This window comes from Coregonus clupeaformis, chromosome 34 (genome assembly GCF_020615455.1).
Source record: "Coregonus clupeaformis isolate EN_2021a chromosome 34, ASM2061545v1, whole genome shotgun sequence".
Classification (NCBI taxonomy): Eukaryota; Metazoa; Chordata; class Actinopteri; order Salmoniformes; family Salmonidae; genus Coregonus; species Coregonus clupeaformis.
This window is the reverse complement of record NC_059225.1, coordinates 16,870,450-16,883,700: the sequence shown is the minus strand read 5'-3', so window position 1 is coordinate 16,883,700 and position 13,251 is coordinate 16,870,450. Positions and strand designations below refer to the sequence as shown.

Genomic DNA, 13,251 nt, shown 5'->3' with positions numbered 1-13,251 from the left:
TACTATAATTATGAAATCACACTCACTTTCAAAGCGATGAGGAGAGATAGGGAAAGAAAAAACCTTTCCTCTTCTCCTCCTTTCATTCACTCCTCTCATTCTCTCCTCTTTCCTTCTTTCCTCTCCTCTCCTCTCTTCTCTTCTTTCCTCTTCTCTCTTCTGTAAGAAGCTGTACAGACTTCTCTTCTCTCTGGGAGAAAAATATAAAAAAAAAAAAACATTTATAATTGCACAAAATGTTGCTTCAAGTGATATTATTATTAAATGCTTAACACACTGTATCAAATCTCCTTGTGTATCAAATCCCTATATTTTAAATCAGTGCTTCTGTATGAGGCATGGAAACAGGGTCAGAGAACCCATCAACAATCCTTATATCAACAAAATGCACTGAACATCCTAACTCTTTAGGCAACAAAAGATAATCAAAAACCTCATCAAATAAAATGTTCTCTGCCAAAAAACACTGTGTCTCTCTGAAATGTTCCTGCATAGCTAAAATACACAATTAATTTATTAAACTAATAGCGAATAAAAACATAAGCTTGCGCTATTTCTGTAGCTTGGTGTAATTACGTTGTTGTGGCATAGCTAATGTGTTTATGAATTAAATCTTCTCTTGCCTTTTTCTGCTTGTAAGGTGCTGGTGTGCTGATTTCCTATCTCTGACACGCTAGCATGCTAATTATTCATTCAACCCCAAAGCAAATTGTTATTTGTCTCATCACTAGCATGCTACTTCTACATTAAAATCTAATTCAAACAGGCTAACGCTTGTCTCATTGCTAGCATGCTAATTCTCCATTCAAACCTAGTATGAACAGGCTAATGCTTGTTGCTAGCATGCTAATCCTTAGTCTAAAAAATCCAAGACCTACGGCAGCAACAGTGACTAGGGTCTGGGATTAATGACGGATTCTCTTGGTAACTTAAAAAAGGAAAGAAAAAAGATCCGGAGAGGATCCTCTTCAGACAGATTACTCTCCCAATAAATCACGAGGCAAACACAGCCGAACGTTGCGATTCAAAAACAAAGTTTGCAGGCAAAATCTTTGCGGTGGTTTTAGGGAAGGTGGTTGATGCAAACTAGCCACTTGCGAAATGCACTCATTAGAAATAACCTCTGTGATCTCCATCTTGCTAGCTACTATTTTGAATCCGGGGAATGTTTACACTATGGCCACTAAGGCAGTGATGTAAGAAAGTCAGATGACCCAACTCCGCCTTTTCCTCTATGCCAAACTAACATTGCATGCATATGTCACAGGAGGTTGGTGGCATCTTAATTGGGGAGAACGGGCTCCTGGTAATGACTGGAGCGGAATTAGTGGAATGGTATCAAATACATCAAACACATGGTTTCCAAATCAAATCAAATCAAATTTGATTGGTCACATACACATATTTAGCAGATGTTATTGCGGGTGTAGCAAAATGCTTGTGTTTCTAGCTCCAACAGTGCAGTAATATCTAACAATTCACCCAATACACACAATACACACAAATCTAAAAGTAAAATAATGGAATTAAGAAATATATAAATATTAGGACGTTTGATGCCATTCCATATGCTTCGTTCCGGCCATTATTATGAGCCGTTCTCCCCCCAGCAGCCTCCTGAAGCATACATTGTAAACTGGAACATTGGAACATTGTGGGAGGCAACCCTTTGGTCTGGCCTGGAGGAATGGGCTAAAGAACTACGTGAAAAAAGGAATGAAGAACCCTGGTCTAGAGAGACTATTTTGAAGTTGCTCATAGCCACAGATCTAGGATCAGCTTATGCACAGTTCGGACTCAGAACATATGGCGAGTTGAACTGAATAGAAATTAAGAGCGGGCTAGTACGGTTGAGAGCTTTGCTTGAGGTACCGGTTGGTTTCAGCTCTCAACAGCTCTCAACACTGCAGACTTCCTTGTTGGTTTTGGGTCGAAATCAGGCATAACAGCGATATTTTTTATATATATGTTGTTTATTTATTCAGACGAGACAAAAATAAATAAATAAGATACACAGCCTAACATCAACATATGATGTGGCACAGACACACCAATACAACAGGAAACAAACCAGGCAGGTGAATTGTGCCAAGAACGATTACAAGTTCTTCTTCTTTTTCATTTTTAGATTCATATGAAGCATTATCATGCGACCTCTTGTGTTAAAGAAACCACAACGTTAAAGAAACGACAACATTAAAGAAACCACAACTTTAAAGGAACCACAAAGTTTCTTGCACAAAAAATACAAAGAAAGACGGTTCACACACCTGTACAGCACGGAAGATAATGTTTTAAACAGTGAATATGATCGGTTTAATGTGTCTTGGTTAAAGTAACGTGTCTTAAGATGTAATAACTCCCTTTTACTAAGGAATCACGAAGAGTCTTGTTAAGTAGCCTTTCTGTAATATCTGAAATGATTGGATAGCCTATGCTGTGATGAATACTGTAGCCTTATTGGGAACTGTGTTTCAGATATCTCTATAAAGTAGTTGAGCTGCTCCCCTCCTCACAGAAATCGTCCACCTGCGAATCTGAGGACATGGTTTTGCTTCGGGTGTGGGTGTGGTATCGAAACAACCTTTATTTGCATGCAATTAACATATATCAACATGCATTACCATTTCTCCCGACAGCGAAAGAACTGCACTGGCGTGTTGCATGAAACAGAGGCGCGTGCTTCACCCGCACTGCGCGGAAAGAGCGGCAGAGGCGCACTCTATAGTTTCAGACTGCACTCTATCCCAGCTCTTCCAAAGAGAAAGTCACTTATTTTTTCATTCGGTGTGGTGATAAGAGCCCTGTTTGAACTAGGGCTTACTGTCCGCAATGCAATGATCAGTTTACCCAGCAACAATGCTCCTGACCTGACCATTGATGGAATCAACAATGAATTTACAAATGATTCCACTGGTTACTGTTTGTGTGTGTGTGTGTGTGTGTGTGTGTGTGTGTGTGTGTGTGTGTGTGTTTGTGTGTGTGTGTGACTGTGATCAACGAAAGTGATTACAGTAAGACACCTGGGGACTTTATCCTCACCTCCAACAGATCTATCAGACCTCTGATCAATCACATTGATAAGAACAAAACCACGTACTGCACAGCTTCAAATCACTACTCCAGGAAGATAAATACAATTATTTTATTTTTTATTTTTTTTTGGGGGGTGGATCAGCTTAATATTGCAGATAGATTGTATCTTCTATCAATGTAATTGTCTGCATCACTTCCAATCCCCCATGTTTTTTATATATATACTCCCCTTTATTACTTTTCAACCCCGCCATCCTTTCCCTACTTGGAGTAAATTAGTGAACAACAATGCCCAGGCCTCTACTTCCGGTCTATACTTACTATCTACACCTTATGGACACAGTTAATTTTACAATAATTCTATTCTATATATATATATATATATATATATATATATATATATATATATATATATATATATAGATATATTTTTTTTTATTTTGCTCCTGAACTTCTTCTACTCTCAACCTCTCAGATAATTTTCATGATGTCCATCCGGTTTGCTTCTATATGCCATATCTTTCTAACTGTGCTCTTTCCCAAAAGCTCCCAACATACAACCTATATACAGTGGGGGAAAAAAGTATTTAGTCAGCCACCAATTGTGCAAGTTCTCCCACTTAAAAAGATGAGAGAGGCCTGTAATTTTCATCATAGCTACACGTCAACTATGACAGACAAAATGAGGGAAAAAAATCCAGAAAATCACATTGTAGGATTTTTAATGAATTTATTTGCAAATTATGGTGGAAAATAAGTATTTGTATATATCTAACCCTAACCCTAACCCTAACTAATTTGCTTGAGAACCAGTCCGGATTTAAGTATACCTTTTGTATGACTGAAGCTTTTAGTGATAGGTCTAATGCTTTAATATTTAATAATTTCTGTCCTCCGAATCCATATTCATTATATAAATATGCCCTTTTAATTTTGTCTGGCTTGCCGTTCCAAATAAAATTGAATATTTTTTTCTCATATAATTTAAAAAACTGTTCGCTAGGTGTAGGCAAGACCATAAGCAAATAGGTAAACTGGGATAATACTAAAGAGTTAATCAGGGTGATTTTTCCACAAATTGACAGGTATTTTCCTTTCCATGGTAGTAAGATCTTATCTATTTTTGCTAACTTTCTATTAAAATTGATTGAAGTGAGATCATTTATTTCCTTTGGGATATGTATTCCGAGTATATCCACATCACCATCAGACCATTTTATTGGTAAACTACATGGTAATGTAAAAATTGTATTTTTTAGTGATCCAATACGTAATATAGTACATTTGTCATAATTTGGTTGTAATCCAGAGAGGTTAGAAAATGTATCTAGATCCTCTATGAGGCTGTGGAGGGATTCTAGTTGTGGATTTAAAAGAAAACATGAATCATCAGCGTACAATGACACCTTTGTTTTTAAGCCCTGGATTTCTAATCCTCTGATATTATTATTGGATCTGATTTTAATAGCTAACATCTCGATGGCCACAATAAATAGATATGCCGATAGAGGACAACCTTGTTTCACTCCTCTTGACAGTTTAAAACTTTCTGAGAAATAGCCATTATTTACTATTTTACACCTAGGGTTACTATACATGATTTTGACCAATTTTATAAGAGATTCTCCAAAATTGAAATGCTCCAGGCATTTATATATAAACCCCAGTCGAACTTTATCAAATGCCTTTTCGAAGTCTGCTATGAATAGCAGGCCTGGTTTCCCATATTTTCCATAGTGTTCTATTGTTTCCAATACTTGCCTTATATTATCTCCAATGTATCTTCCATGTAAAAAACCTGTCTGATTAGAATGAATAATATCTGACAATACCTTTTTAATTCTATGCGCTATACATTTTGCTAGGATTTTTGCATCACAACACTGAAGTGTAAGGGGCCTCCAATTTTGTAAATGGACTGGATCTTTATATTTTCCACTTGTATCCTGTTTCAGTAATAATGACATCAGACCTTCTTCTTGAGTGTCAGATAATCTACCATTTACATAGGAGTGGTTAAAACATGCTAATAACGGTCCTCTTAGTATATCAAAAAAGGTTTGGTATACCTCGACTGGTATGCCATCCAACCCTGGAGTTTTCCCAGACTTAATGTCTTTAATTGCATCCAGAAGTTCCTCCTCTGTAATTTCACCTTCACATGAGTCTTTCTGTGTGGCTGTTCATTTGACATTATCAATAGAAAAAAATCTCTACAATTAGCTTCAGTTAGAGGAGATGGAGGCGACTGAAAATAAAACATATGCTTAAAGTACTTTGTTTCTTCCTTCAAAATATCATTTGGTGAATTATGGGTGACTCCGTCAATTGTAACCAGTCTCATTAAGTTCTTTTTGGTAGCATTCCTATGTTGAAGATTAAAAAATAATTTTGTGAATTTTTCCCCATATTACATCCAGTTTGCTTTATTTTTATAATATATTACACTTGATCTTTCTTGAATAAGTTTCTCAATTTCTTTTTGTTTTTCCTCTAATTTATTCTGAGCCTCTATGTTACAGTTTTTATTGCCATCTATCTGTTCTGTTAGACTTTCTATTTCCTTTCTTAGTATAAACTCTTTTGACCTAAATTGCTTTTGTTTTCGAGATGAGTACTGAATTGCATGGCCTCTAAAGGCACATTTAAAGGTGTCCCATACAATAAGGGGATTCGCTGTACCTATGTTATGTTGGAAAAAGTCAGTTATAAATTCCTTTGTTCTAATTATAAATAAATTATCATCCAATAGGCTTTGATTACATTTCCAATATCCTTGCCCATGTGGAAATTCAGTAAGAGTAATGTATATGCCTATTATATGATGGTCCGACCGCATTCTGTCCCCTATCAACACTTTTTTAAACTTTTGGTGCCAACGAGAATGAGATAAGAAAGAAGTCAAGACGACTAGTCTCCACTTCTTAGTCTTACTACTGAAACATACATTGTTTCTGGGGAACACACATAGCCTTTCACTCTCTATCCGTTGTAGTGAGCTACCAAGGCCAGTTTTGGTTTGGGTGTGAAAGTGGGCATGGTTGAGACAGGGGGATTGGTTTGGCCAGTGGGAGTGATTTGGACAGGGGGAGTGGTTTGGCCAGTGGAAGTGATTTGGACAGGGGGAGTGGTTTTGGGAGGTGACAGTGGCTGGTCATTCGATTCCTCTGAGGAACCGTTGGCAGAGACCTTCGGAGTGGGCGGGCCTACAGACACCACGACAACCGTCACGTTGTGTCTGTTTCCATGGCGAATGGTCCGGAGTGTTTTGGTCACTCGCGAAGAGGTCTTCAAACTGTAGCTTCGGTCAGGAGCAGAACACCTCAGCATAGCCTTGAAACACCTGTAGAACTACACACACACACACACACACACACACACACACACACACACACACACACACACACACACACACACACACACACACACACACACACTCTCACACACATAGACACACACACACACACATTGATTACAGCATTGATAACTGATCTCAGTGTCAAATCAAAGGGTCAGAGCAAAGAACAGTGTGTGTTTGAGGGGCGGTTGTGGATGCTTAGATCAGTGCAAGTGATTATATTATGCTAATGCAGGGTTTTCAAATCAAACTCAATCTAGCAACATTGTATCACCCAAGTACACACCTCCCTCATCCCCCCCTCTCTCTCTCTCTCTCTCTCTCTCTCTCGCTTTCTCTCTTTCTCTCACTGACACACGCACACACATACACACTACATACACTAACACATGCAGCATACACACACAACACACAGCAGGGTGTATATCACCTGGATAAACATAGTGTACTTAGTATACTCTCCAGTTCCACACGTATACTTCTGGTCCACTACATTTACCCAGGAGAAATCAGATGGCAACTTTGAGGCAACGTTGTGTGGTGGTTGTGTGTTTGCTGGGATGTTTTCATCTATCTGCTTCTCTACAGCGTTTTGAATCAGTGCGTGCAAAAAGGCACGTTTATCTTTGGTGGCAGGTTGCAGGTTGTTTTAGAGACAACACATTCTCTGTGGCAGTCTGTGCAGCCTTTTAGGTCTTCAGCTCACCTCAACTCAATGTCACCATGGATACGGTTGGGAGGAACTGAAGACTGACAACGCCAAACAGGGGTACAGTGTGTCTGTGTGTGTGCGTGTGTGTGCATGTGTGTGTGTACCTGTCTGTTCATGTAGATGTATATAACAGGGTTGATGACTGTCGATGTCTTGGCCAACAGCGAGGGGGCGATGGTGACCTCAGGAGTCAAAAGGTTGCGGGGGCCAAAGGTTGCCAGCAGGGCCGCTACACCGTAGGGCAGCCAACACAACAGGTAACACGCTACCATGGTTACCACCATCACCAACACACGTTGCTCACGATGACGGGTCACCACTGAGCTCACACTGCTCACCTGGAGGGATGACAAACACACACACACACACATACACACACACACACACACACATACAGACTGGCATCAAGCTAGGTTGCTATTGTACTTTAGCAAAGATAATTTACTCTGCCAAGTTGAATCAAGACTGCGTGTGTGTGTTCACGTTTTACTATACTTGTGAGTACCAGAACTCCTCACAAGAATTGTAAACCAACTAAAATTCAGAGAAGAAGTGAGGACATTTTGCCGGTCCTCACTTGTAAAAAGGCTATTTTAGGCCTAGGGGTTAGGTTTAGGGTTAGAATTAGGTGTGTGTGTGTGTGTGTGTGTGTTAATGATTATCCTCAAAAGTCTCACTAACAACCTCAATCCCCAGGAATCCTCTAATTACTGCTTCCTGTACTCTCCTCTAATCGAGACATTGTAACTTTAAACTCTAAAACTAAACTCTCTAATCTCTAAACATAACTTTCTAAGCTCTAGACTCTTTAATAAGAGTATGGCGATCCCACTTATTGTATTTTGTATGATGTATTTTATTAAACAGATAAGACTATAGAGAAGAGACAGGAACGTGAGGAGAGACTTGGATTGGATCCCATGCAGACATGGGAGAGTACAGTATATGTGCTGCTGGTACCAATGGTTAACAACAAGCTCTCACAGTCTCACTGCAGAATCCCACGTTTGTCCATAAACGTCCAATTTCGAAGGTTAAGTTTGGCATTGATTCCGAATGGTTAAGTTATGGGTTAAGGTTTGGGAGAGGGTAAAAAAACAAAAACAAATTGTGCCTAGCACTGGGATTGAACAGGCGACCCTCGGAGCCGGTGCTCACGGCTTACACCCATCTGCCATCCCTGTCCACAATTCCCTAGCAAAACCCAAGCTTACGTGATGGTAATAGCACTCACCGTTGGCCCTAGTGGCTGGTTTAGAACTCATCTCCCGAAATCCTGTTTACCTGGACGGACGTCGAATTTTGCAGTGGATCTTGAGCAACCTGGCTGCGGTTACACCATCCCCAGGCATTATATCTAAACTCAACTCTCTAAACTGTCAACTAAGTGAAGAGTTAGAAGAGGTCAGAGGTCAGGGGTTAGTTACCTGTTTGATAGCGCTGAGCAGCTTGCTATAGCTGTACAGTATGACAGAGAAAGGCAGTAACAGACAGAAGGTGAACAAAGAGAAGATGTAGGAGATGTTGTTCGGTGTCTGGGTCCTCCAGTCCACTGAACAGGTGGTTCCTGGAACACAGTACAACAATACACACTGTCAATATGAATACTGTTACTATCTATACTGTTACTAGGTAATAAATACTGTAGTTCCATATGCCAGCAGATTGTAATTAAATCAAATACTTTTTTTGCACTTTCACTCACACACACATTCACACACAAATGCACACACACACACCTGGTCCCTCGGGGCCGTAGCTGCTCCAGCCCAGCAGCGGGGGCAGTGTCCAGGCCAGAGAGTAGAGCCAGGAGAAACACACTCCGGCCACCGCTGGACCGAAGTCGCTGCCGTCTGTCTGCGTCCTACACAGCATGGTACAGTAACGCTCATAGGACAACACTGCCAGGGAGATCAGCGACACAATACCTGGAACACACACCCACACACACACACACATACACAAAATAGCATAGAGACTTGACTGGGTATTAGGTTGCTGTTTCACAAGGCACCGCTGACAGTTAATGAGGACGCAGTCTGACACACACACACCAGGCAGATCCCTCAAGATTGACCTCGAAATTGACTTCAGGAAATGCCTTCAAAACCGTCCACTAGGGGCAACAGTGAGCGGTATTACCATGAAGTAGGTTTGGGTTTTGCTAGGGTGTTGTGGATGGGGTAATCCCATGACTCCGGATCCAAAGGTTGAGTGTTCAATTCCAGTGGTAGATACACATTTTTTTGTTGTTGGTTTTATTCCTGTCCCAAACCTTAACCCTTAATTTAACCATTCGGAATGAATGCCTAAACTTAATGTTTTAACCCTATCCCAAACCTTAACTTCGAAATGTGACATTTGGAGAAACAGAATGATGCTGAGCAGGAGCAGTAAACCCAGGGTGTCAAAAACACTTCTAAATGTTATGTTTGGAGTAACTTTAAAATGTGAGGTTTGGAGAAAGTGGATGAATATCAGAATCTTAAGGCCACCATGAGATCTTGTTGAACACACAAACACACAAGGGGCTGTGGCTGGAGAGTCTGAAGTTAATTATTTATTTAGATTTATGCTTAATGACTTTACTGTTGAAGTTCATTGAGAAATCTGAGTCAAGATCCAGAGCAGCCATAGTGCTGATACAGTCAAATACTGTACATTTAGCACATACTTTAAGCTGAGCACTAACACACATACACATACACACACACACACACACACAGAGAGAGAGAGAGAGAGAGAGAGAGAGAGAGCGAGAGAGAGAGGGAGGCAGAGAGAGAGAGACAATAGGCTGCTTACCCAAACAGGCGTTGATGAAGCCGTACCAGACGCATCCCGCACTACCGATCAACCACCGGCCCTGTGTGGCAGCGGCGAAGCTGAACGGTGTCCCGAGCACGCTGACCAGCAGGTCCGACACACACACACTCACCAGCAAGACATTGATGGGAGAGCGCAGTGCGCGGTTCCGGCAGAATAACGTTAACACCAGGAGGTTGTTGAGGAAACCGAATGTACCTATAAACCCCAGACATACCGCCACCACGAGGTGTCCCGTAGGACTCAGAGAACCTGAACCTCCTCCCTGCAAGACCACCGTCTCACTGTCACTGTCTCCCCATGGGCAGCTCGCGTCGCAGCTCAGACTGACGTTAGACACGATCATACCGGCCCAGTTAGTTACACTCTATGGTTCCCCGACGGCAGATGGATTTTGGAGGAGAGATAATCCATTTGGTTTGGTCTCCCTTGCTCTGCCTCTGTCTGTCTCTGTCACTGTCAGCCCATCACGAGAGGCGCACAAACAGGCTGGAGAGAAAAAGAAGAAGCGGGAAATGTTTTGTCCATTCATTGTTAGCTGAAAAACAACGTTTCGACCGATTGGTCTTCATCAGGTGAAACAACTCCGAATTCCACCGGGTATAAATTGCAGTCCCCTGGTGCGCTCTGCTATGCGACTGGAAGTTCAGTTAACTCTCGGTGTGATTCCCTACCCCGGCTTCACGGTGGACTCGGAGGTCATCGTGCTCTGCCGGCACCGGGAGTCTGTTCGCGCTTTTATCGGCGTGAAGTGACATATCCTGGTGCGCGAGAAGTTAACGGGAAAGGGGGTCATTTACGGTGAGGAGAGAGAGTGATGGAGAGGGAGAGAACGAGGGAGAGAGGATGTCTCTTTTCCTCTAGTGTTTTATTCATAAAACTGATGTTTGTTGATGATATATCCTTTCAACAAAACAGGAAGCTAGAAATCCCTCTCCCCAAACCTGACTAATTAATTATCCTCTCTAATGTAGTGGGTTCCCACCGACCTGTTGTTCTTCAAAGCAAACATACTGTACGTAGGCAACAGATGCTTGGTGGATAAGATGTACACATTTCAGCACATTGGACAGCGCCCCACACCGCGCTCCTTTCAGGCAGAACGTTTAATGGACAGTATCAAAGTCAGATATTTGTTTCTCTAAAACTCAGCCTGGCATTCTTCAATTAGTGATTTGTGATAGGACTTGAAGACTTCCTCTCTCTCTCTCTCTCTCTCTCTCTCTCTCTCTCTCTCTCTCTCTCTCTCTCTCTCTCTCTCTCTCTCTCTCTCAATTCAATTTCAACTTCAATTCAATTTAAGGGCTTTATTGGCATGGGAAACGTGTGTTAACATTGCCAAAGCAAGTGAAGTAGATAGTAAACAAAAGTGAAATAAACAATAAATATTAACAGTAAACATTACACTCAGAAGTTTCAAAAGAATAAAGACATTTCAAATGTCATATTATGTATATATACAGTGTTGTAACAATGTGCAAATAGTTAAAGTACAAATGGGAAAATAAATAAACATAAATATGGGTTGTATTTACAATGGTGTTTGTTCTTCACTGGTTGCCCTTTTCTTGTGGCAACAGGTCACAAATCTTCTCTCTCTCTCTCTCTCTCTCTCTCTCTCTCTCTCTCTCTCTCTCTCTCTCTCTCTCTCTCTCTCTCTCTCTCTCTCTCTCTCTCTCTCTCTCTCTCTCTCTCTCTCTCTCTCTCTCTCTCTCTCTCTCTCTCTCTCTCTCTCTCTCTCTCTCTCTCTCTCTCTCTCTCTCTCTCTCTATCCTCTTCCAGACTGTAGTCTTTGCTGTTCTACCAGGAACTATAAAAATAGATAAGAAGAGAGAGGGGGTGGGGAGAGAGACAGAGAGGGAGAAAACCAAAGAGATCATGTCTCTTTGGTATCATTATCCTTTAGCTGTCCTGCCAACACAGCACTATGGTATCATTATCCTTTAGCTGTCCTGCCAACACAGCACTATGGTATCATTATCCTTTAGCTGTCCTGCCAACACAGCACTATGGTATCATTATCCTTTAGCTGTCCTGCCAACACAGCACTATGGTATCATTATCCTTTAGCTGTCCTGCCAACACAGCACTATGGTATCATTATCCTTTATCTGTCCTGCCAACACAGCACTATGGTATCATTATCCTTTAGCTGTCCTGCCCACACAGCACTATGGTATCATTATCCTTTAGCTGTCCTGCCAACACAGCACTATGGTATCATTATCCTTTAGCTGTCCTGCCAACACAGCACTATGGTATCATTATCCTTTAGCTGTCCTGCCAACACAGCACTATGGAAATACATTGAGAGAGAAAGGAGGAGAGAGAGAGAGAGAGAGAGAGAGAGAGAGAGAGAGAGGGGGGATTAGACATTATTCACCTGAAACGCCAGAGGACTGTTCCTACTGGCTAGACTGTCCCTGCTGGCTGGGCTGTCTCTGCTGGCTAGACTGTCCCTGCTGGCTAGACTGTCCCTGCTGGCTGGGCTGTCCCTGCTGGCTAGAGAGACAGAGACAGAGGGAGAGAGCAGGTGTTTGATGAGTCGTAAATCTCACTGATGCTAAACTGAGTGCTAAATTGAGTGCTAAATTACTACACTGCTCAAAAAATAAAGGGAACACTTAAACAACACAATGTAACTCCAAGTCAATCACACTTCTGTGAAATCAAACTGTCCACTTAGGAAGCAACACTGATTGACAATACATTTCACATGCTGTTGTGCAAATGGAATAGACAACAGGTGGAAATTATAGGCAATTAGCAAGACACCCCCAATAAAGGACTGGTTTGCAGGTGGTGACCACAGACCACTTCTCAGTTCCTATGCTTCCTGGCTGATGTTTTGGTCACTTTTGAATGCTGGCGGTGCTTTCACTCTAGTGGTAGCATGAGACGGAGTCTACAACCCACACAAGTGGCTCAGGTAGTGCAGCTCGTCCAGGATGGCACATCAATGCGAGCTATGGCAAGAAGGTTTGCTGTGTCTGTCAGCGTAGTGTCCAGAGCATGGAGGCGCTATCAGGAGACAGGCCAGTACATCAGGAGACGTGGAGGAGGCCGTAGGAGGGCAACAACCCAGCAGCAGGACTGCTACCTCCGCCTTTGTGCAAGGAGGAGCAGGAGGAGCACTGCTAGAGCCCTGCAAAATGACCTCCAGCAGGCCACAAATGTGCATGTGTCTGCTCAAATGGTCAGAAACAGACTCCATGAGGGTGGTATGAGGGCCTGACGTCCACAGGTGGGGGTTGTGCTTACATCCCAACACTGTGCAGGACGTTTGGCATTTGCCAGAGAACACCAAGATTGGCAAATTCGC

At 41.9% G+C, this 13,251-nt stretch overlaps 1 protein-coding gene across 1 annotated transcript; it reads right to left on the bottom strand.

Annotated features, from left to right (window-relative positions):
- Positions 1 to 6,018: 6,018 nt before the first annotated feature.
- tmtopsb (teleost multiple tissue opsin b) lies at positions 6,019 to 10,275 on the bottom strand. The gene is made up of 5 exons (XM_041861266.1): positions 9,909 to 10,275; positions 8,846 to 9,034; positions 8,534 to 8,673; positions 7,211 to 7,444; positions 6,019 to 6,387 (listed from the first exon to the last, which is right to left on the bottom strand). The coding sequence occupies exons 1-5, from the start codon at positions 10,273 to 10,275 to the stop codon at positions 6,019 to 6,021; spliced, it is 1,299 nt and encodes a 432-aa protein (XP_041717200.1).
- Positions 10,276 to 13,251: the final 2,976 nt, after the last annotated feature.